The following is a 25294-nucleotide window of genomic DNA, read 5'->3' on the forward strand; positions in this document are numbered from 1 at the left end:
CTCACACATCAGCTGCCTCCAGACCTGTTTATCACAGAAGCCACAGCTCAAAATATGTCATCAAACAAGCCACTTTCCATGTTCCAGTAAGAGAGCCAAGCTGTCATGTGTCAGGACCTGGCATAGGAGCCATCTTCACGGGAACCTTGGCCTCCGCCATCTTTTTAAGCAGGGGCCAAGCCCCCCACCCAATGTTGAGGGGGAAGAGGAGCCCCCCTCCGGAAGATGTGTGCTCAACCACCTGCTTGCCCCACCCCTGCCGCAACAACCAGGCCAAGGCCTCCACCATGAGGCCTGCCACAGCCACACTTGTGGAAGCACACCTGCAGCCCCAACGGAGGCCCTGCGGCGGAGGCCCCCACCCAGCTGCTGTGGAGCCCAACTTCCAGCACAAGGGCCACTGGGTTCTCACAATCTGGGGCCCAAGTCAGTGCCTCTGGCCCCTGGCATGTTTGTTTAGGCTCTACTTCAAGTCTGCCACTGGCCCTGCATTGCAAGAATAAGTGGGCGACTGCCAAACAGTTGAGAAGTTGCTCCATTGCTCCAAATATGGCAATTAATTCATGGGCTGACACTGATTTTATCACTTCAAAATTAAATATTTGGCTAATAATTACCTCCCAGCCAAGACCAGCAACAAACTCTTCATATGCTTGGCTTCCTTTTGAATTGGACAATATTGAACATTTATCTTCCTGTCCTTCAGCAATGTAAAATACTGCAATCTTGTGAGTTTCCCGGCTGCAATTGGAAATAACAAAAAACCCAAAGCAACCATAAATGAAACTATTAACATTGATTTTTGTAAATATGTGAATATTCTGAAAATGACATGTGATATGAAGTAGGGTCACGCTAAAATGTTTTTGAATGATTTTCAGGGGAGAGTGAACTTACCCACAGCAAGGGTGGAGTTGGTAGCTTCCACTTTCCCACCTGAATGGCCTAGACACAGGGTTGGGGGAAAGCGGCAGCAGCCATTTCTTTCCTGAAATGCTTTTGAACAACACTACGTCCAGGGAATTCAGAGATAAAAGAGTGGCTGCTGATAAGAGCTCCGCTGCCAGAGGCAGAAACATCCCCTCACAAGATACTCATACCATGTGCCACCTACCATCCTCCCCACACCCAAATTTTACCCTCTTCACCATGACGCTCCAAATTTTGAGCCATTTTTTAATAAAAAAAAATCACTCTGAACATTCCGCTTGGCCCTGGTGTCTTGCAGTACTGTATTTTTATTTATTAAATTTTTATCTCATCTTTCTCAAAGGAGTCCAGGGTGACAAACACTTAAGTGATATAAAACATGGCAGTGAAATTAAAACACTTAAAAATAAATACTTAAATGCATCAGGCTTACAAAAGAGTAAAGTATGGATTTTCAGCTGCAACTACCAATGAAAATAGGAGTGAACTCTAGTGAAATAAACTGAGATAAAAGTATAATGGTGGCCGGCTGACCATACCCAACTTTCACATACAGTGATTTGCACAAATCACTCTAAAACGAAAACTCTCTCTCTTTGTTTGCATCTGCATGTAATGCTAATCCATAATTTAGTGACACATGCAGGCGTAGGACCAGCTACAACAACATATAATATTTAAATAAAAATAAACCTAACACATTTCAGTTTTCCATAAACATAAAAGAATAAACTGGACCTCATTCTGGAAATGTATCCATTAGTAGTTGCCTAGCTAAAAACGTAACTCACCATTGCCTCGAGTCCAAGTTTTTCAGCTCTCTCAACAATTTAGAATTTTTCTTCAGTAGATGAAAGCTTTTTCTACGGAAATATGGAACATGTTATGGTGGGAAAGCTCCACGATACATAAACATTTTAATTTCCAGAAATCTCTCGAGTAACCAACAGGGAAAATTATAAAAGCATTTACATTATATAATTTTGAAAATATCAATATATTTATTACAATAAAAAGCCTGAAGTTTGAATTGTTGTTTCCTCCACCTGCCAGTAATCCATCATTCCAAATCCATTTCCCAATCCACTACTATCTCCTGGGAATCACTCAGGATACAAAATCCAGATTACTTGGGTGAAACAGAGTCCTGCTGCACCATGCAAGTATGAGGAGCGCTTGACTGGCCAGTATGTTCTCAATCCCTCTACTATTTGTATGCAACTATAAATATGTAAATATGTCATCTTTCCCTTTTCAAAGTAGAATATAACCCCATCCCACAAAATTCCAACTGAAAATATGGTAAAGTTGAAACCAGATCTTTCCAAATTATTCCCTACCCCCCTTTCTTTCCTTTGCAAAGGCATGGGGAAATAGTTTTCTGACTGGGGAACGGCAGGGAGATCTCTAGAGTCAAATGGCATTTGAGAAACACAGAACAATACAGTGGTACCTTGGGTTAAGTACTTAATTCGTTCCAGAGGTCCGTTCTTAACCTGAAACTGTTCTTAACTGAAGTACCACTTTAGCTAATGGGGCCTCCCGCTGCTGCTGCGCCACTGCCACACGATTTCTGTTCTCATCCTGAAGCAAAGTTCTTAACCCGAGGTACTATTTCTGGGTTAGCGGAATCTGTAACCTGAAGCGTATGTAACATGAAGCGTATGTAACCCGAGGTACCACTGTACTAACAAAGAGTCTTGTGGTGCATTAAAAACAAACAATGGTATAATGGCATATGCTTTTATTAACTAGAGACCCTAGTCCAGTGATTCACAAACTTTTCTTCTCAAAGACCACTTGAATATTGCCAAGTCTTGACAGACTGACTTGTGTTGTGCTAGCTGCTGTATGATTTTTAATTGTATTTTTATTGCTTTTTTATTTCTTATATATTGTATTTTATTGCTAAATTTTATTCTATCAATTTTCAGTTCATTTATTTGGATAAATTTAACTTCCTAATTCTAGCTTCCAATTATGCTACTAATTCTCTCTACTCCTTTCAAGCTTAATAATGCATGAAGAAAAACATGAAAGGATGGGGAAATTTGTTCTTTTTTTGGCGATGTATTTCCATTACCGGAAGCAAATATTTTATCAAGGCTAATTCTAGCCTCCCATCAGGTAAAAGACACAAAAGAATGGCAATAGCTTATTAGTGAATTTATCTGGCACGATAAAAAGTCAGAGTTTTAAGCTGTTTCTATTTTATTTGTAAGCCGCCTTGAATCCCCGTAAGGGAAAAGGCGAGATATAAATAAATAATGTTGTTGGCATCCAACTGTCTTGAGAGACAATGGCGTGTGCCTCCAGGGATGAAGTCAAACTGCTGCATTAACAGCACTGAGGTGACCTCCCTGGAGTGCAAACCTGGGCAGTGTTTATTATAAAGTAACAACAACAGTTGAGTGCAACTACTATGTACAGAAAAGGGGCTTTGCATTTGTGTTTCAGTTGTCCCATCTCTTGACTCTTTTTTACTGTTTCCTCTTTCTGGCTGCTAATCCTGTCAACTCCTTACAAGTGGGCTCCTCTTTCTTCCTCTTGCTCTGTCTTTCACACTTCCGTTCACAGTGGCTCTTCCTGCTATTCTTTACAGACATGCTGCAGACCACCTGCATATATCCTGTGGACCACTGGCAGTGTGTGGACCACAGTGTGGGACCCCCGCTGTAGTAGTAGTAGTTTTATTATTATTATTATTATTATTATTATTATTATTATTAGTAGTAGTAGTAGTAGTAGTAGTAGTAGTAGTTTCCAAGTCACCTTCAAAGAGTTAAAAGAAACTCTGCAAATCTAGCTTCTGGCCAGTCTCCCTTTCAAGCACCCTCCCTTTCAAAAGATTTTCTGCTTTCCACTGGGTAGAGGTGCTTTTCTGAAAATGGGGACTTCCATTTGGATGGAAAGATAGTATTATTTCTAATAATAACAGTAATCTAAAACCCTACTTACCTTTTGTCCCAAGAATTCATTCCCAAGTCATTTAGCAAGAGCCTACATAAGTGAAATGGTGCTTGGAGCTGTGCAGGTCTTGGTGCCTTTTGACTTTCAACTTTCATACTGAGATTGAAACTGCATCCATGTGCATACTCATTTTCTATGCAACTCTGCTGCATTATTGCTTCTAGTATATTTTTCTCTTGGTCATGGTTCATGACATATGGCGATGGCGATGGCTCATTCAATTTTAGTTGCGGGTGTAAAAGGCACTCAGGACTACTATTGCCAATCCTCTCTAGCAATTTATCAAGAGCATCTTCTCCTTCATATATTTGAATGAAGTCCATTGGAGGCTCAAAGTTCTGCTTATAATTGTCCAAAACTGCAGTGGATATTCTTTTATTTTGATTTGGTAGACTACCAGCTAATGGTCCATGCATCAGCCTTCCATCCCATGAATACTTCCCTGAGATATCTCTAACAATTACTCTTACTTCTGAGAATGCTGCTTCTGGTTCATTGTCTATCTCCTTTTCAGAAGGAATTTGAAGATAAGATATAAGAGTACTGTCATTAAATACAAACAGTTGTAAATTTGGGCTTCTGAAAACTTCAGAAGACAGTTCTGAAGAGTCCACGTATGAGTTGTTGTGATTCTCACTAATAAGGCTGTGAAGAACAGCAGGTCCTCCATTCAGGGGATAATGGCCCAAATTGTTTACTAGATGTGCCATTATCATTCGTGCAGTCAAAGGTATTAATTCCAAACTCCTCCTCCTCCTCTCTGAAAGTAATAAAAAATAAATAAGCAAAATAAGCCAACTAAAATATGCACAAAGATCAAGGTAAATCATGTTTATATATGGCTCTGAAATTTGGGGGATGATGCATACTCTGATTTGGAGTCAATCAGCACAAATTTTAGGATACTAGAAAGATCTAAAAGCACATCATCTGCAGTCTGGAAAGTAGAGAAAGACCTAATATATTTGAGGATAGTGATTAGGTTATTTACTCACTGGTTGAATATTAAGCCAGTGATGCAAATGAAGAATCAGGAATGTACTCCAATAAATTGATAAACAGTAATTTATTCAAAAAAAAATCCTTCCAGTAGCACCTTAAAGACCAACTAAGTTAGTTCTTGGTATGAGCTTTCGTGTGCATGCACACTTCTTCAGATACACTGAAACAGAAGTTGCCAGATCCTTCTATATAGTGAGAAGGTGGGGAGGGGTATTACTCAGAAGGGTGGTGGGAATGGGTGATTGGCAGATAGCTGTGATGAGCCTGTTGACGACTCTTAACGACTGCAATAGGTCTTACAGGAAAAAGCAAGGGGTGAGAAGGTGAAAAATGGCTTTGTCATGTATAATGAGATAAGAATCCAATGTCTTTGTTCAGACCAGGTAATTTAGTAATTTAGCAAATTTAGTAATTTATAGTAATTTATTGTAATTTATTATCATTGTTGTTGTTGTTTGTTGTTGTTTAGTCGTGTCCGACTCTTCGTGACCCCCTGGACCAGAGCACGCCAGGCACTCCTGTCTTCCACTGCCTCCCGCAGTTTGGTCAAACTTATGCTGGTAGCTTCGAGAACACTGTCCAACCATCTCATCCTCTGTCGTCCCCTTCTCCTTGGGCCCTCCATCTTTCCCAACATCAGGGTCTTTTCCAGGGAGTCTTCTCTTCTCATGAGGTGGCCAAAGTCTTGGAGCCTCAGCTTCAGGATCTGTCCTCCCAGTGAGCACTCAGGGCTGATTTCCTTAAGAATGTATAGGTTTGATCTTCTTGCAGTTCATGGGACTCTCAAGAGTCTCCTCCAACACCATAATTCAAAAGCATCCATTCTTCGGCGATCAGCCTTCTTTATGGTCCAGCTCTCACTTCCATACATCACTGCTAGGAAAACCATGGCTTTAACTATATGGACCTTTGTTGGCAAGGTGATGTCTCTACTTTTTAAGATGCTGTTTAGGTTTGTCATTGCTTTCCTCCCAAGAAGCAGGCGTCTTTTAATTTTGTGACTGCTGTCCCCATCTGCACTGATCATGGAGCCCAAGAAAGTAAAATCTCTCACTGCCTCCATTTCTTCCCCTTCTATTTGCCAGGAGGTGATGGGACCAGTGGCCATGATCTTCGTTTTTTTGATGTTGAGTTTCAGACCATATTTTGCGCTCTCCTCTTTCACCCTCAATAAAAGGTTCTTTAATTCCTCCTCACTTTCTGCCATCAAGGTTGTGTCATTTGCATATCTGAGGTTGTTGATATTTCTTCCTGCAATCTTAATTCCGGCTTGGGATTCATCCAGCCCAGCCTTCTGCATGATGAATTCTGCATATAATTTAAATAAGCAAGGAGACAATATACAGCCTTGTCGTACTCTTTTCCCAATTTTGAACCAAGCAGTTGTTCCATATCCAGTTCTAACTGTCCCACATAGAGATTTCTCAGGAGACAGATGAGGTGATCAGGAACTCCCTTTTCTTTAAGAACTTGCCATAGTTTGCTGTGGTTGACATAGTCAAAGGCTTTTGCATAGTCAATGAAGCAGAAGTAGATGTCTTTCTGGAACTCTGTAGCTTTCTCCATAATCCAGCGCATGTTTGCAATTTGGTCTCTGGTTCCTCTGCCCCTTTGAAATCCAGCTTGCACTTCTGGGAGTTTTCGGTCCACATACTGCCTTGTAGAATTTTAAGCATAACCTTGCTAGCGTGTGAAATGAGTGTAATTGTGCGGTAGTTGGAGCATTCTTTGGTACTGCCCTTCTTTGGAATTGGGATGTAGACTGATCTTCTCCAATCCTCTGGCCACTGCTGAGTTTTCCGCACTTGCTGGCGTATTGAGTGTAGCACCTTAACAGCATCATCTTTTAAAATTTTAAGTAGTTCAGCTGGAATATCATCACTTCCACTGGCCTTGTTATTAGCAGTGCTTTCTAAGGCCCATTTGACTTCACTCTGCAGGATGTCTGGCTCAAGGTCAGCAACCGCACTCCCTGGGGTGTACAAGACAACCTGGGGTGTACAAGACTTTCTGATATAATTCTGGTATAATTCCTCTGTGTATTCTTGCCACCTCTTCTTGATGTCTTCTGCTTCTGTTAGGTCCTTACCACTTTTGTCCTTTATTATGGTAATCTTTGTACGAAATGTTTCTTTCATATCTCCAGTTTTCTTGAACAGATCTCTGGTTCTTCCCATTCTGTTGTTTTCCTCTATTTGTTTGCATTGCTCCTTTAAGAAGGCCTTCTTGTCTCTCCTTGCTATTCTTTGGAAATCTGCATTCAATTTCCTGTATCTTTCACTATCTCCCTCGCATTTTGCTTGCCTTCTCTCCCCCGCTATTTGTAAGGCCTCGCTGGACAGCCACTTTGCTTTCTTGCATTTCCTTTTCATTGGGATGGTTTTCGTTGCTGCCTCTTGTATAATGTTACGAGCCTCCATCCATAGTTCTTCAGGCACTCTGTCCACCAAATCTACATCCTTAAACCTGTTCCTCACTTCCACTGTGTATTCATAAGGGATTTGATTTAGATTATATCTTACTGGCCCAATGGTTTTTCCTACTTTCTTCAGTTTAAGCTTGAATTTTGCTATAAGAAGCTGATGATCTGAGCCACAGTCAGCTCCAGGTCTTGTTTTTGCTGACTGTATAGAGCTTCTCCATCTTTGGCTGCAGAGAATATAATCAATCTGATTTCGATGCTGCCCATCTGGTGATGTCCATGTGTAGAGTCGTCTCTTGTGTTGTTGGAAAAGAGTGTTTGTGATGACCAGCTTGTTCTATTAGCCTTTGCCCTGCTTCATTTTGAACTCGAAGGCCAAATTTGCCAGTTGTTCCTTTTATCTCTTGATTCCCTATTTTAGCATTCCAATCCCCTATAATGAGAAGAACATCCTTCTTTGGCATCATTTCTAGAAGGTGTTGTAAGTCTTCATAGAATTGCTCAATTTCAGTTTCTTCAGCACCAGTAGTTGGTGCATAAACTTGGATTACTGTGATGTTAAAAGGTCTGCCTTGGATTCGTATCGAGATAATTCTATCATTTTTGAGTTTGCATTCCAGTACAGCTTTCACCACTCTTTTGTTGACTATGAGGACCACTCCATTCCTTTTATGGGATTCTTGTCCACAGTAGTAGATATGATGGTCATCCAAACTGAATTCGCCCATTCCCGTCCATTTTAGTTCACTGATGCCCAGGATGTCAATATTTATTCTTGCCATCTCATTTTTGACTACATCCAACTTACCAAGGTTCATGGTTCTTACATTCCAGGTTCCTATGCAATATTTTTCTTTACAGCATTGGACTTTCCTTTCACTTCCAGGCATATCCACAACTGAGCGTCCTTTCGGCTTTGGCCCAGCCGCTTCATCAGCTCTGAATCTACTTGTACTTGTCCTCCACTCTTCCTCAGTAGCATGTTGAACGCCTTCCGACCTGAGGGGCTCATCTTCCAGCGTCATAACTTTTATATGCCTGTTGTCTTTGTCCTTGGAGTTTTCTTGGCAGGGATACTGGAGTGGCTTGCCGGTTCCTGCTCCAGGTAACTTCCCTGGTATCTCCAAATAAGCATTCCTCCCCAGAACGCCTGGAGTGTGGGGTAAAGTGCTGTAGTGATAGAGGCAATGCACAAGTGAGGTCTCCTGCTCATCCAAGTTACCTCCATCTAGCTATGGACCTTCTGATATGTTAATAGCATAGGCTAAACCTAAATAGTAAATGTGTTATAGCTAGATAAAAGTTCTTGCAAAACACCCACTTTTCTCATAGACAGCTCTCTAGAACTGTCTCTTAATGTATTAAAGATAAAATGTCTTGCTGTTCTTCAAAGTAGATCCTGGATTCAAGATGGTGACGACAATGGCAGCATTAATGGCAGTTTTATGGTTTTAGCGCCATTGTTTTAAATGTTTTTAAACGTTTTACAGCTTAGGCTTATTGCTGCACCATTCTTCCCACCTTATTCAATTTACTTCAAAGTATTTATTACCTTCAGCAACAGTGAGTAAGTTGCTCAGATCCGCAGAAGACTGAAACTGCATGGGTTCAGAATTCCTAACATTTCCAAGTGGCAAAAATGGATCATAGATATCACTAGAGAGGTCTGCAAGGCTTAAAAGGTAATGACTTTGCTGTGTATATGTGTTTGAGCCATGAACACAACTATGCAGGACCTGGAAAAAGCAAAAGGAAAATGAGAAATAGATTGTAACAGAAAATACTACACTATACTGTTGTTCAGTAGGTTGCGCGTTGGCCATATCCAAAACATCTCCAATGGTACCACAAACATTAAAAAAAAAAAGTGACAAATAAATACTTGTTCTTGGGAGCTTCAGCTAGAAGTTGAAGTGAAGCAGACAGGGTCTCTTGGCCTGACAAAGGCATTGAGCCAGGTCAAATGCAAGACATCATGATGCCTGCTAATCACAGGGGCCAAGACTGTACACTTCCATTCCCTTTGTGCCTGAAGCAGGCTCTAAAGCTATCTGAGAATAGTCTCAGATAGTTCACTTGATTCCTGGTTCAAATGAATTGACAATTGCATTAGGGATGGCATACCCAACATTTTGTCCTGAATAATGTCATCACAGCAGGATGCCACTTTTTCAGGATCTAGGTCTATTCTGCTTCCGCCATGTCTGAACCAAGCAATAGTGGAAAACCTCTAGGCATCAGAGGTTGGTCACCAAGCTATCCATGCCCATCTTTTCTGTGTCTGATGTCGTATATGAATGACATCAGCCATGGTGCAGTTCAAGCCAAAGCTGCTGCGGAAGACTGCACCCTCAATTCTTCTTTTCCAACCACAAACTGAATTGAATCTGGGGCTCCAAAGAAATAATTGGGAACACTGCTCACAATTCTTTTTTCGTAGCTGCAGACTGAAGTTACAACCACCCAACACCATATTATTTATTTACTTTATATATTTAAAAGCATTTCAATATCACTTAATACAGGGGTTGGCAAACTATGGCCCCCGGGCCGGATCAGGCCCATGTCGCGAAGTTGGAACCTGCTGCGAAGCCGAGACCCCTGGCGATGGCGATGGGAGGAAGAGGCCAAGTGGTGGTGGCTCTGCCACTCAAACGCCGCACCTGGTTTACCTTAGCGGAGGTTTGATTGGCAGAGACATCCCCACGACATGCTGAGGTAAACCAGTTTGATTGATAGAGCCACTGCTGCTTGACCTCTTCTGCCTGCCGCCACTCAGCCTCTTCCTCCCGTCGCTGCCCTGGTGCTCCTGTGAGCTCGCTCTGCCTACCCACGAGAAGCAGCGGTGGTGGTGGTAGCCCCTGGGAAGGTAAGTGCAGTGGCTGGGGCTGAGGGTGGGGAGAGGAGGACTACTTGCCCCCTCTTGCCTCTTCTTCTAGCTCCTCCCCCCCAGTGCCGCTTCTCTGGCCCACCACAAGGTCTGAGGGACAGTAGACCAGGCCACTGCTAAAAATTTTTGCCAACCCCTGACTTAATATTTCAGAAATTTCGTAAGTGGTGTATAATCCAAAAAAACAAAGACACCATTAAAACAATGGGCCCACGGATGTCAGGTGAGTGGCTCTGCCCACTTATCCTCCAGCTGGATCCAACCCCACCCTTGAGATAAAGGAATCATGTGGACACACTTAATGGCTTGGTTCCTACTTGTGCCAGTTGATCAACTCATTTTGTTTTCTTAAAAGTTGATTAAATGTTAAAAATGCAGCACAGTGAATAACAAAATAAAATTATGTATAATGCTTGGCAATGCTTAATTCCTAACGACCTTTGAAAGCGTGTGGAGGCTTGTTTGTCCAGGAAAAAAATGGAATTGTATAAAATAATGCATCCATTTAAAAACAGAGGATACCAATAGTTTGAGTACATTTATAAATAAGATTTTGCTTTTCCTAAATAAAGCATTTGAAAACAAATAGTTTCTCCACTCCCATTGTTTTGCCCAGACAATGAGGTCCAGCGCCGAGGGCCCTCACTGCGAGAAGTGAGATTACAGGGAACCTGGTAGAGGGCCTTCTCGGTAGTGGCGCCCACCCTGTGAAAAGCCCTCCCATCAGATGTCAAGGAAATAAACAACTATCTTGATTTTAGAAGACATCTGAAGGCAGCCCTGTTTAGGGAAGTTTTTAATATTTGATGTTTTATTCTGTTTTTTATCTATTGGAAGCAACCCAGAGTGGCTGGGGAAACCCGCCAGATGGGCAGGGTGGAAAATAATAATAATAATAATAATAATAATAATAATAATAATAATAATAATAATAATCAACTTTTTTTATTTATCTCAGTAAGTACAAAATGATGTATAAAAAGATGCTCAGAAAGATGCAAAGGGCAGGAATGAGAAACCTGTTTCAGCCCAATATCCAGACTACAACTTTCCCAACCTTCCAGGGTCTACATTCCAATGGGAAAGCTCAAAAGAAAACATGTAGACATCAGGCACATAGCACTCTTCCCCCGCCTCTCTCTCATGGGTTACATGCAGCCACAAACTCATGCATTCCCACAGGCAGGTAGGCAGGCAGGCAGGCAGGCAGGCACGCACACACACGCACACGCACACACACGCACACACACACACACACAGCATTTCTGGCCCTTTGCACTACAGTGCTGGGGAGTAGGTGGCTGGAAAGATCATTCAGCCTGTTCTTTAGAGAGGTCTCTAAAGAGCAGGCAGATGAATTTTTATCTCTGCATCTTAGCACTAAACACCACAATGCTAAGAGTGGAGATAAACCCTCTGCCTGCTCCTTAAAAGGCAGAATTTTCACCACCCCAGGACTGGAGCATGGTCGGGAGAAATGCTGCCTTTTACTGCTAAAGAGCACATGAAGTCAGGTGATTGGCTGGGGGACACCATTTCTCCCTAATGGACTTAATTAGGTTCATGGGCTGGGGTTCTCTACTGCTACTGTAGGGGTTAGTTTCCACTCAAATCCACTGAGTCAAGCAATCTGAATAAGACACAAAATAAGTTAACATTTTTTAGGATTAATGGATTTAATCAAATCTAGCTCAAAAGCAGACAATATCCCACTAATATTATAGTTTACTGCTTAATAATTGTGCCTTTGATCACAACAAACAACACAATTAAGCAATAGGAGGAGAAACATGTACTTACCCTATATATGTAATCAAGCAATGGAGCTTTAGAAGAATGTTGATCTTCAAGACTTGAAGTAAACACAGGCTCCAGCAGCATTTTCATGGGTAAGGTCATACACCAGTCCAACAAACAAAGTAATAACGAAACTATAAACTAAATCAGAAATATGTAGATTACCGTATTTTTCGCTCTATAACACGCACCTTACCATAACACACACATCGTTTTTAGAGGAGGAAAACAAGGGAAAAAACATTCTGAATGAAACAGTGGATGTATCATTTTTGTGCTTCATGCTGTGGCCACAGACATGTGATCTGATGGTGAATTTGGGGTGACCCAATGCAAAGATCCTGAGAATCCCTGTGGATCCATGCTTTGTAACCACGTTTTTGCACCATTGCAGCCCCAGGCAACAGTGGGTGCGTGCTTTTTTTGGTGCAGGCTGTAGCCATGGACATGCTATGTGATCTGATGGTGAATTTGGGGTGACCCAATGCAAAGATCCTGAGGATCCATGTGGATCCATGCTTTTTAACCACGTTTTTGCACCATTGCAGCCCCAGGCAACAGTGGGTGCGTGATTTTTTTGGTGCAGGCTGTAGCCATGGACATGCTATGTGATCTGATGGTGAATTTGGGCTGACCCAATGCAAAGATCCTGAGGATCCATGTTGATCTATGCTTTGTAACCACATTTTAAGTGGGGAGCGAAGGAAAAACAAAGAAGGGACATGAGAGGGGTGTGCAGAGAAGCAGCTGGCTAAGAATGCTGGAGAGGGATTTAACGGGTGGGAGGCAAAAGTTCCCCCCCCAAGCCAGCCATCTCTCTCTCTCTCTCTCTCTCCCTCTCCCTCCCCCCCTCTCTCTCCCTCTCCCCCAGCAGTACCGGAGCACAGAGACGACACTTTCCCCTCTGCTTGCCTGGAGGGGAGGGGCTTTCCCTGCTCTTTGTTCCGTTTCAGCAATCACAGCAACGAAACAGAGGAGGGTGGGCAGTAAGACCCTGAGGCAGAATGCAGGAAAGCAACCACTTCCTCTTTTCAGGTTTCCCTTCTCCGTGACTCGCGATTTGACTTTTGCTTGATTTTTTGGCTCCAGGGACCACACATTCGCTCCATAACATGCACAGACATTTCCCCTTCCTTTTTAGGAGAAAAAATCTGCGTGTTATAGAGGGAAAAATACGGTACATTAGTTCTACTTAGAAAATATGAAAAACTTGATAAAGTAAGGGAAACCACATATGCAAATGAACGCTGCATGTAAGCTTCCTTGAGCTGATTCGTCAGATACTAAAAGTCAGTCTGTTACCATTGATGTTAATATGAATAAAGATGTATGTATATATTTGTTCCACTATAAGTCTTCACAGAAATATTGACAGAATTTAGCCCATGTTAATTACTGCAAGTTTTCACCAGATATATGGAGCACTATTTAGGAATATACCTGACTATTCTGGTGCATCAGGTATGTGCCATATGTAATTAATATAAAAATAACAAATCCTCAGCCTGGATTCAGAGGAGCAATTTAGGAAGCTGAGGCCTGAGACTCCATGTAATTGGTGGATAAAAGAAAATGTAAATAAGTTTACTACTACAACATTAATAAATTTGGCGAATTTAAATTTCTTAAAAATCAGAACAGATGGGTGATCATTCTTTTAATTAATAAAAATTTTTCCATTTTTAATGCTATTGCCACTTTAAGCCATGCTAAAGTCAAAACGTGCCTGACACCATCAGGATATACTAAGCCAGGGGTCGGCAAATTTTTTAAGCAGCGGGCCAGTCCACTGTCCCTCAGACCTTGTGGCAGGCCAGAGAAGTGGCACCGGGGGGGGGGGGGGCTGGAAGAAGAGGCGAGGGGAGCAAGCAGTCCTCCTCCCCACCTGCTGCGCTTACCTTCCCAGGGGCTGCCACTGCCACCACCACCTCGGCTGCTGCTTCTCGTGGGTCGGCAGAGCGAGCTCTTCCGCTCCGCTCTCTGTCCCACAGGAGCACCCGGGTGGTGGCGGCGGGGGGAGGAAGAGGCAGCGCCTGGTTTACCTCAGCGCAGTGACGTCTCTGCCAATGAAACGCCGCTGAGGTAAACCAGGTGCAGTGTTTGAGTGGCAGAGCCGCCGCCGCTCGGTCTCTTCCTCCTGTCACCAACGCTTCACTGTTGGTTCCGGCTTCGCGTCGCAGGCCGGATTTAGGTCCCAGGTGAGCCTGATCCAGCCTGGGGCTGTAGTTTGCTGACCCCTGTACTAAGCACACCTGGATTATATGGATAACAGGGGTTTGGGCTCTGGCACTGACAGCCCGGGGTAAGATTTGGGTGAAACTCTGCAAAAAAAACTTGCACAAGTTGTTCTGTTTGATGTTGAAAATATTGATTTCTTAATGCTGGGTTCAAAAAAATAGGGGTTGTTTTATACATAGGGGTGTCTTATACACCCAAAAATAAGTAGTGCAGGGAGTATGTATGGACAATGGTGACATGCATAAAGTAATTTGAGTTCATACATTGTACAGCTCCAGAAAAGTATTTCAGCTTTGGGGTATAATCTATGTTTATGTAAATGCTTATTCTTGTTGGATTTATGATGTGCTATCTTTTAGAAAAATAGAATTGTAGGAGGGAAGAGACCCCACAGGTCATCGAGTCCAACCCCCAACAATGCAAGAATTGCAACTAAAGCATCTATGACAGAGGGCCATCCAACCTCCTGAGGGAGACTATTCCACTGTCAAACAACTCTTACTGTCAGAAAGTTATTTGTGATGTTGAGACAGAATCTCCTTTCTTGTAACTTGAAGCCATTGCTTCAAGTCTTACCCTCCTGAGCAGGAGAAAACAAGCTAGTTCCCTTTTTCATGTGACAGCCCTTGAGATATTGGAAGATGATGATCATATCTCCTTCTCTAGGTTAAACATACTCAGCTCCTTCAACCATTGCTCATAAGGCTTGGTTTCCAGAACCTTGATCATCTTGCTTGCCCTCCTCTGCACACCTTCCAGCACGTCAACATCCTTCTTAAATTGTGGTGCCCAGAATTGACACAATATTCCAGGTGTGGTTTCACCAAGGTAGAATTGAGTGGTACTATTACTTCCCTTGATGCAGCCTAGACTAGCATTAGTTTTTGTTTGCTGCTGCGTCATAATGTTCACTCAGTCTCAGTCAGTTTTATTGCACATAAAACCATTTTGAGCTGTTTTCTTTGGGGGTGGGGTGGGAGAATGGCTAGAATTACTTCACGGGCACTATCTGCAGCCCATTTCGTTTAGCTGCTGATTAAACATTAGGGTACATTCATAAACTACATTCATATATCTCTCTATATAAGAATATGTGTGATCAAATGCTGTATCTACAAAAAGTAAGTTTAAAAAGAATGAATTATTGAAGTGAGAATATGTTATCCTAAAATCTGTTATCTTAAGTTAGGCCTGTCCATCAGGAAAATAAAAAGCCAAGCCAAGCAATAGTTAATAAATAATGGCTGCTAAATGCAAAACCACAGAACAATAGACCTCATCATATAAAGAAATAATTTATCTGTAGGAGGCAAGCCAGCTCAGATGTACAGTAAGGCCTGGTGTTTATCTTTAAGAAGCCTCAAGGGCTCAGATTTTGGCAGAATGTGCTAATGTCCTTCCCCTTTTGTTTCAGACTCCTTGGGCTCTCCTTTCCCTGCACAGGTCTTACTCTTTATAGCAGCAGACCACACTTCTTAGTACTCTGTTCAGCTCAAACAGAGAAAAGATCTAGTATATTCTCCTTAAGTCCCCAATCCCACTGGATGTTCCAACTGAACTCCCAGCCTGCACGACCCAGTAGGTCCTAAAGGTTTTTGAAATTGGCCTTCCTAAAGTCCAGAGTGCATGTCCAACTGCACTCAGCTTTCCTTTGCATCTGTATCATGAAACCCAGGAGGACATGATCACTTCCTTCCGAGTGCTTCCAAAAAGTGTATTTTCATGATACGCTTACTCTGATATTAAAGGCTGCGGGTGTACTAGTCAGTAAATAAGTCTACTAGAATATTTTTGAAGAAAAGAGATAGATGATAGACAATTTTTATTATTTATTTATATTAGGGGTTGGCAAACTACGGCCCCTGGGACAGATTAGGCCCACCAGGGTCCTAAATCTGGCCCACGCTGTGAAGCCAGAACCCGCCATGAAGCCGAGACTCCCGGCAATGGCGATAGGAGGAAGAGGCTGAGCGGTGATGGCTCGGCCACTTAAACGCCGCACCTGGTTTACCTCAGTGGCATTTGATTGGCAGAGACATCCCCATGCCGTGCTGAGGTAAATCAGGCGCAGCGTTTGATTGGTAAAGCCGCCGCTGCTCGGCCTCTTCCTCCTGCCCCTGCCGCCACCCTGGTGCTCCTGTGGGCCAGAGAGCGGAGCGGATGAGCTCGCTCTGCCGACCCATGAGAAGAAGCAGCAGCAGTGGTGGTGGCGGCGGCAGCCCCTGGGAAGAAAGGTAAGCTCAGCGGCTGGGGCTGAGGCTCTTCTTCTAGCTCCCTCCTGGTGCCACTTCTCCAGCCTGCCACAAGGTCTGAGGGACAGACCGGCCCGGTGCTAAAAAAATTTGCCGGCCCCTGATTTATATCCTGCCTTTCCCCCAGGTCTAGGACCCAAAGCAACTCACAAAAATTAAAACAAAAATGGAAAAAACAGAGATAGCTAATAACATACAAAAAATTATAGTTAAAAAGTAATCAAACTATAATAGAATTAAAACAATGTAAAAAGAAAATTATTAAAATGCAGACAGATAAACAGCACAGCACTTTGAAAATTTCTTCCTTTAAAAGCAGCCAGTTCTGCTGGAATAAAACAGCCCTCACCTGCCAGTTAAATGGCACCCATCTAACCTCTCTAGGAAGGGAGTTCCAAAGCTGTCTCTTATGTCCTCACCAGGTATGCCTGTCAGGGTGGTGGGACTGAGAAAAGGGCCTCCATTGAAGATCTCAGAGCCCAGGCAGGTCCATATGGGAAAATACAGTCCTCAAACAGCCTGAACCTACGTCATACCAATATGTATATACACCTTACACAATAGTTATAAAAGGCACTTCACTTTATACACACACTTGTGTTTTTTGTGCCTTCGTTTAATAGACTGAGAAGAGGTTCTCTTTTTTGGTCTGGCTGTGAACAAATACTATCACCATCAGTCCAATTGTTTTGAAGAACTGCTAATCATCATTTTTGCAGTTTGAAGGAAGAACCAGGCCACAGCTATTCAAGCCCAGATGACTAAGGGTATGGCTCTATAGCAACAGGTTTTAGATTGGATTTTTCAGCCTGGGAAATATACACTGTATGTTTTCATACTCCCACACACCACTGGATCATGGGAACAGTGTTTAAATATTAACTCCACAGTAAAAACCATCATACCAGGACAAACCATTGACAGTTTAATATTCCATACCTTTTTATCACCTTCCACGGAGGAGTATTCTGCACTAGGCAACAGAAATGCAATTGTGGCCACAAGGATCTGTGTAAATCCAATTTCAGAAGGATAAATTTACAGACATGTTCTATTTTCCAAAGTCATTCTCGAAGCAGGTGTCAAAAGTGCTAGTGAAATTTGAAGCTGACCTAGTTCATAAGAAAATAAACACCTACTATCTCCCATGTGTCCCATTCATCTTTCCCTCCACTTCTCTAGTACGACAGAAAAGGGGGGTGGGGAGAATAATCCTTCCAAATCTTACAACTAGAAACACACAAGAAGAAGAAGAAGAGTTTGGATTTGATATCCCGCCTTTCACTCCCTTTAAGGAGTCTCAAAGCGGCTAAAATTCTCCTTTCCCTTCCTCCCCCACAACAAACACTCTGTGAGGTGAGTGGGGCTGAGAGACTTCAGAGAAGTGTGACTGGCCCAAGGTCACCCAGCAGCTGCAGGTGGAGGAGCGGAGACGCGAACCCCATTCACCAGATTACGAGACTACTGCTCTTAAATCTAGTTTTTAAAAGTCATCATGCTTTGGGCCAACAATTCAGCTAATACCATATAACTAAATTACATCAGTTGTGCCTGTAGATGTATACTAAATATATACTTAGATCTGTACTCTGTTGTCTGAATAAGATATCACCATATTTTTTGAGTATAAGACGATGTTTTTCGCTAAAAAAATTAGTCCAAAATAGAGGGTCTTCTAGCTCTAGCTGCTGGTTCTGCTTGGACCCCTTCTCCTGCTCCCTGTCGCTATCACTCACTCACTCACTTGCCCTGATTGTCCTGTCTATGTCCCTCAGCGGTGGTGAATTAAGGGCTAAAAAAAAGCTTGTCTTATACATGGCGGTGTGTTATGCATGGTAAGTTTTTGTACATAATTAAGCATAGTATATCTGTTACTGAAAACAACACATTTTAAAGAGATAAACATACTTCAATAATTTTTCTGGGTAGCGAAGATTTGTATTTCTCAAGTTTTTCCCAATAGGAGGTCAGTAACTGAAAGACATCACAGGCTTCCTGTGCTACCTGTTTGTTGCAAAACTAAAAAGAAGAAGAAACAAAACACCAATCATGAACCAACAAAAGGGAATACAAACAAACTGGAAACATTTCAGATACTGCAAATAGCTACTACAGATTCTTGTTTAATTAGTCCAGTTTGGAGAATACCGCTCCCCACAATGAAGAGTTAATGCACAGTAGGAGAGCAGGCTCATATCTGGAATGTACAAAACCATTGTCAACCCTGTGTTCAGGACTGATGCAGGATAGCCCCAGCTGAGAGACCACAGATATCTCTGTGTCATAGGCCTCTGCTCCCAGGCTACCTCTCCCAGACTCTGCCTTTATGTAGATAACTTTCATTTTAAAGGTACAACCATCTTGTCTGAACATGGGCACTCCTTCTGTGTTCCATAGTCTCTCCCAGGTGTACTTATTGCACTGTTGGACTGGTGGTGCTGCGAAAAGCATTTGTTTCCTCAAGCTCACGTGTCTGTAAAGGTCTTGGCTCTGACTCTGCAGGTGCTGGTGGTATGGGAGATGGCTCTGTGAGCTCCTGTCAGGAGCAGGCTCAGAACCCAAAACCCTGTATGACTCCATAACTGGAGATGCTACAGCCTCAGACTCTGAACCTTGATCACTGCAAGATTCTGTCAAATATGTCAGCCAGCTACTGATCCACTGAGTGTGTAGAGGCCCCCCTGAGGACTGATTGTTTGGTAAAGGTATCTGGAAATTGTAGGTTTGGGGTACGTGCCTTACCTGAGGTAGGCTTAAGGGATAATTTTTTCCTTAAGGAAGGAACTAAGGAAAGGGATAGAAAATAAAAATAACTAGTTGTCTTCTTTTTCCTCTTATGAAAAAAGTGTGTGCGCGCGTGAGAAAGAAGAGCAAAAGAATGGACTCAACTAAGAGCTTCCGCCTCCTACCTGTTACCTGCTAGGCAAACAAAGGCAGTGTGGAATGCTGAGTGTTTGTTGCAGATACTTATTAATATGCAGTTCATGCAATGTGACCCTGCCTATTGTCAAGAGGAGGTGCTTCTTAGATGACTTCCTTCCTCTGGCACCTTGGAAACACATTTTTTTGTTTAGTTTAAAAAAATCATGTCAAGAAATTCTATGCTTTCCTCAACATTTTCATCAGAAAACAATAGATGCAGTGAGAAATATTGGAATCAAGTTGTTAGCTGCAATGCAACAGGGACTTAAATTGGAATGTTTCTTTCAGAAATGACTCAGCAAGCATTTTATTGTCTTACGTACATAGCAACTGGTTTAATTTACAAAACTTCATAATTTGTGTTGACAGATTGAATTTGAGAATCTTCCAAACAGCTTAATAAAATATTCGAAGTATTTAAAACACTCTTTGGTTGAAGTCAAACCCCACAATTATGCACAATCAAGTCATACAAACTTGTGTCATACTGGTACCTTTAGTGTCACACCTAAAACATTTATTGCATCCTTTACTTGGGGATGGTTTGTACATTGCACAAGTTCCTCACATATCCAAAGCCCAAGGCAGCAAAGAGCTAAACACCTTGAAAACAAGAAATATACAAGTCAGTAAGCTATCATGTCCCTCTTATTTTTCAGTTCTATGAACAACTGAATTGTAAAAAGACAGCAATACATGTGGATTCAGATGGTTGCTGTATTATGTGACAATCTATACTCTTATACAGGACTTGATCCTAAATCCAGCTATAGTTCTGGCACAGCAGCTTCCTTTGGTCTTGTTTGGCCAATGATTCCTATGCTAGCGCTGTTATAGCGACATTAACAAAGGAAGCATCACTTTGTCAGCCACTGAATAGAATCAAGTGGTATTTAATAATAATAATAATAATAATAATAATAATAATAATAATAATAATAATAATACCTTTATTGTCAATGTACAACCTGTGTACAATGAAATTAACCGAGCCTCCCCCCCCCCCAACCACTCAATTTCATTGCACTCTTTGTGCTTGTCGCACAGCACACCAGTCAGTTGCACTATATTATTTTCCGTTCAGCAGCCTAACAGCCCACGGATAGAAATTGTTTTTTAGCCTGTTGGTACGACTGATTATACTTCTATATCTCCTGCCTGAGGGTGGAAGATTAAAGAGGTGCTGGTTGGGGTGTGACTCGTCCCTAAGAATTTTTCTCACTCTCCTAAGGTGATGTCATCTAGCGGGCTGAAGGGACAGCCTATGATATCATGTGCTGTGTTCACCACCCTCTGTAAAGACTTTCTGTCCATAGCTGTCAACGTACCACACTGTGATACAATATGAGAGGACACTTTCTATTGTGGACCGGTAGAAGGAGGTCATCAGTTGTTGTTTAACACTGTTCTTTCGCAAGACCCTGAGGAATATTTCCAGTTGTAACCCACTTTCTGGGTTTATGACTGCACTTTAGTTACAGCGGACAAAGTAACAATAACATCAGGCAATTATAACCCTTCTACACAAATAATTTATTCTTCAATTTATATTCCATAATATTTTCTGTTCTATTCAGTATTTTACCTTGAAGCTTCACTTGGTTCATTTGCAGCATTCTTCAAAAGAATATTTATGAGGTAGAACTACAATAAAAAAATCATGACAGTAAGCAATTTACTTCAAACAAATATATTGCAGAAGAACTCTAATTTCTACCCTTAGTCAAATATAGTAAAATGGAGCAAATTTCATTGATCTCAATTTTATTACTTAAAATATTTAAACTGTTTTGTTTTGTTAACCCATCTGTAATCATTCCCTCTTGTTCTTAGTGGAAATTCTGCAATTAATTCATTAATGCAATTAATTCACACCCTTCCTCTCAAAATGCTGCCAAATATACAATGGGCTCGCCTATCCTTTAGGCAACTGGTATGTTTTGTATTAGGGACGTGGGTGGCGCTGTGGGTTAAACCACAGAGCCTAGGACTTGCCGATCAGAAGGTCGGCGGTTCGAATCCCTGTAATGGGATGAGTTCCTGTTGCTCGGTCCCTGCTCCTGCCAACCTAGCAGTTCGAAAGCACGTCAAAGTGCAAGTAGATAAATAGGTACCGCTCTGGCGGGAAAGTAAACGGTGTTTCCGTGCGCTGCTCTGGTTTGCCAGAAGCGGCTTAGTCATGCTGGCCACATGACCCGGAAGCTGTCTGTGGACAAACGCCGGCTCCCTCGGCCGATACAGCGAGATGAGCGCCGCAACCCCAGAGTCGGCCACGACTGGACCTAATGGTCAGGGGTCCCTTTACCTTTACCTATGTTTTGTATTTTTTTTTTAGGGGCTGAAATCTGATTTCTATACATGCTGCAGCCATTTCTGCACTTACCAAGAAACCTCTGTAAGATCCTAAAGAGGCATGAGAGTAGGGGGGATGAGGGCTGGGCAGATCAATTTGTTTGGTGGCATTCACTGTCACTGCCCCAGTACAAATTTCTTGCCCCATACGCAAATGCTTCCTCCAGGAATTGCAGGCTTGGATGGATGCCATTTTTAAAAAACCTTCTATTTTTTTTTAACTTCCTATTCTCTTATTCCACTAAACAAGTTTAATTCAACTAAATTGCTCAATTGCATCTGCTGCGCGCAAACCTTCCTTACCTCAATACATATGATAACATACCCTCTAACACGCTGAGGCAAAAAACTGCACTGCACGTCTTTTGGGGCTGTGCTCCCACACAAATCACATGACATGTGTGAGATCACGGCCCTGAAATACATGCTTTTTCCAGGAGCCTAAAACTGCGCGTTTTGGGGCACCGTGTGAGATTATGATCCTGAAAAAGCACTTTTCGGGGTGAGCACAGCACGAAATCACAGCGCCCCAAAATGTGTGGTTTGGAGTGCCATGCTCGTGCGACAAAATGGGATGTCCCAAGAGCTGAGAGGTTTGTGATGCTCTACATTGAAAAACAGCTGGGGAAGCCAAGGTGAGATAATGAAGTAGCCAAGTGAATATATTGGAAGATACAGTATCTGCAGTGTATCTCTGGCAAATAAGTATTTTGAATCTTGAAAAAGACCCTCTGTCCTCTCTTCTCTATTTTGTAACCATGACATTTTTAGGTGTCTTAGCTTTAGTATGGGGGGAGGCTCCTCCCACTAGATGGGGCAAGGCTTCTCCAGTTTGCATAAGCACCACAACAGCAGTAAGAGAGAAGAAATGGCCTGCTCTGGATACCCTCAATCCACCAGTAAGTAGTAGGAAGGTGCACATGACTCCCCCAATTTGTAAAATAGAAATCAGCTAATAGTGAAAACATTTACTTTGACACCTGTAGTTCCTGTGATGATTTCTGCTTCAGCAATGGGTTGCAATAATGGAATTTCTTGATAGAGGTTAGGAAAGCAAACCAGAGAACCAAGAATGGTATGTGCTTCTAAGCGTGGGGCCTATAAGCAAAACAGAAAAAGGAAAAGGGAAAAAAGTAGGTAATCTTGTCAATTAAGAAAAACCCAGTAACGTTTTCTCCAGCATTGTAGGTGAAGCAGAGAAAATAACTCATAACCTGCATAAATATTCTATGTCTGCTGCTTATTTTAATTTTAGCATTCTCCTTCTGCAAGGAAACGATGAAGGAAGGATTAGTACTGTGATAACTTGACTTGATGCCCTGCATCTTGGAGACATCTCACAGGCTGCAGATGGAAACGAGACACTAAAATAGGTTCCTCTCCTATGGCAGGCCCCCACCACACAGTCCAAGCTGACCAGGAAGGCTGCCAAGCACTAGAGAGGGTTTTCAGAGGGTACAGGTGGCTACAGGGGGAGGAAAAATAGTGCATGTGTGATGCCTTCTACATGCAAACTTTGGATCAAACCAAAGTCTTAATATATACTTCTCCCCTTAAAACGCTGTATAAAATAGCACTAGCTGCTTGTAAATCTAGTGTTCTTATTAGGCATGCAAGGAAAAAATAATAATTTCCCCATTCATATTAAAGTTTCATTCATTTCATTTTCCATTTGTTTTAATTTTGTTCAACCCCCCCCCCCAAACCCCAATTTCAATAGGAATTCCCACCTGCCTTTCTTCAGCTACTTTTAACTTAGATTCTTTTCATTCAAATGACTCAGGGTTTTGATGCATTCTGCCATCCCTCCCCAGGATCAGAGCTGCCAAATTTCAGATAAAAATGGGGACACTTTGAACTAATTTGTTTCATTTTCATTAAAAAAAAAAGATTATTCATCTCTGGTGTCCAGATGGCAGCGAGGCCCAATTTAAAGTTCTTCTAAAAACATCTATATTTCAACATGATTAGAAAATTGCTGGCTTGGATGACCAGCTAAACAGAAAATGTAGAATACCTTACAACAAAGAGGTTGCTTAGTACTGGCAATCAAAACAGAAAAATCCCAGTCCAGGCAGTATCATTTCACATGTCAACTCTGCTATACAAACATGGCTATAAAAACTGGTCTTGCCGCTTCATTTCACCAGCAAACACAAGTTATTATAATTCTGAGTATATCTGGTTATTTCTAAAGACATATATTTTCATACGCCAAGCTACCATATAATTAATGAGCATTACATATACCAGTAAGATGGAGGCCCAATGTGGTTACATTTTTTAATTAGCAAAATCTGTATTTACGTGCATTATGTTTTCACAATGTCAAAAAATCACAATGAAGATACACACCTACATGTTTCATCAAAGGTAAACTATATTAATAGTGTATGGTTATTGTTAATGTACAAATTCTCTTAAACAACGTAAGTCCTCCATAGCTACCATCTTCAGCTGTACCACACAAACCTCTATGGCAATATTGGGCACTAAGAAATGGTAAGGCCGTCCCTGTTCATTTAGTTCTCATGATACTATGCTTGGGCTATTACTGTATCTAACATGGATATTTTAAAAAAACCAGTCCTTGCTCCAATCCTTTACAGCACATATGCCAGGACACATTTGTAATGTTCATGTATAACAAAAACCTAATAACATTCTGAAACCCAACCCTTGCTTTTAGAGTGCAAATGTGCTGCAGTATTAGTGGGGATATGATTTCTCACATTTTGTCCTTTTGATGAAACACCTTTGCAAGACTAGGATGTCACCTTATCCTACAATTTCACACATCAGCTGCCATGCTGTCTGCCCCAAGAGCCCAGTTTCACATTGTGCTAATGAGTCAACACCTGTTAAGAGTAGAGAAATCTGAACCTTGCTAACAATTGTGCACTCTCATAGGAACAGGACACCGAACATTGCCATACTTACCTCCAACATGTTTGTACTCAGGACTCTGGATGCAGCTGTTATGAAGTCTCCTATTAGCAAAGTGAAGCCAGGTAAACCCAAGAAGAAAAAGCAGGGGGGGCAGTGTCTGATCACAGTATTTAAAACATCCTGAAAAGGAGAAAAAGTTTACATTTTTGAACTTGTTAAGGCCAGATTAGTTACAAACACTAAGAACTTTTCCAATTGACAGCAGTGTCATTATTCCATACCCATGCAATGGTTTCAAACATTAATAATAAAAGGATTCTTCCTTCTTTTACTAGCCTAGATCCAGCATTTGAGTTGAAAAGCAGCTGACCCATACTCAGATGGACCCAGGAAGACTGTAGAAATCTGCCTTATTGGTCAGGCTGTTTGTTCATGTAGTACAGCAATAGAATCATAGAACTGTACAGTTGGAAGGGACACCAGGTCTCACCCCCTGCAATGAAGGAATCTCAGCTAGATCATACATGACAGGTGGCCATCAAATTCTTTTAATAATTGGAAGAGGAGAAAGGGAAAGATTACATAGGAACGGCTTTAATGAGAAAATGAAGCATTTTTGCTATAAGCTTC

The 25294-nt window shown here is 41.9% G+C and overlaps 1 protein-coding gene across 7 annotated transcripts in view; it reads right to left on the reverse strand.

The window, feature by feature from the left end:
• The window catches only part of RALGAPA2 (Ral GTPase activating protein catalytic subunit alpha 2), a 184077-nt gene that overhangs the window by 69836 nt on the left and 88947 nt on the right, over positions 1-25294 (reverse strand). For all 7 annotated transcript variants that reach the window (XM_077933545.1, XM_077933546.1, XM_077933550.1 and 4 more), the window contains 11 exons: positions 24716-24844; positions 22748-22873; positions 21009-21067; positions 19918-20026; positions 18410-18520; positions 17441-17509; positions 12015-12152; positions 8877-9060; positions 3889-4660; positions 1722-1793; positions 618-741 (listed from right to left, as the gene is read on the reverse strand). In XM_077933545.1, coding sequence (XP_077789671.1) covers positions 618-741; positions 1722-1793; positions 3889-4660; positions 8877-9060; positions 12015-12152; positions 17441-17509; positions 18410-18520; positions 19918-20026; positions 21009-21067; positions 22748-22873; positions 24716-24844 — 1893 coding nt within the window. The remainder of the gene's footprint in view (positions 1-617; positions 742-1721; positions 1794-3888; positions 4661-8876; positions 9061-12014; positions 12153-17440; positions 17510-18409; positions 18521-19917; positions 20027-21008; positions 21068-22747; positions 22874-24715; positions 24845-25294) is intronic.

This window comes from Podarcis muralis, chromosome 8 (assembly GCF_964188315.1).
Source record: "Podarcis muralis chromosome 8, rPodMur119.hap1.1, whole genome shotgun sequence".
Taxonomy (NCBI): Eukaryota; Metazoa; Chordata; class Lepidosauria; order Squamata; family Lacertidae; genus Podarcis; species Podarcis muralis.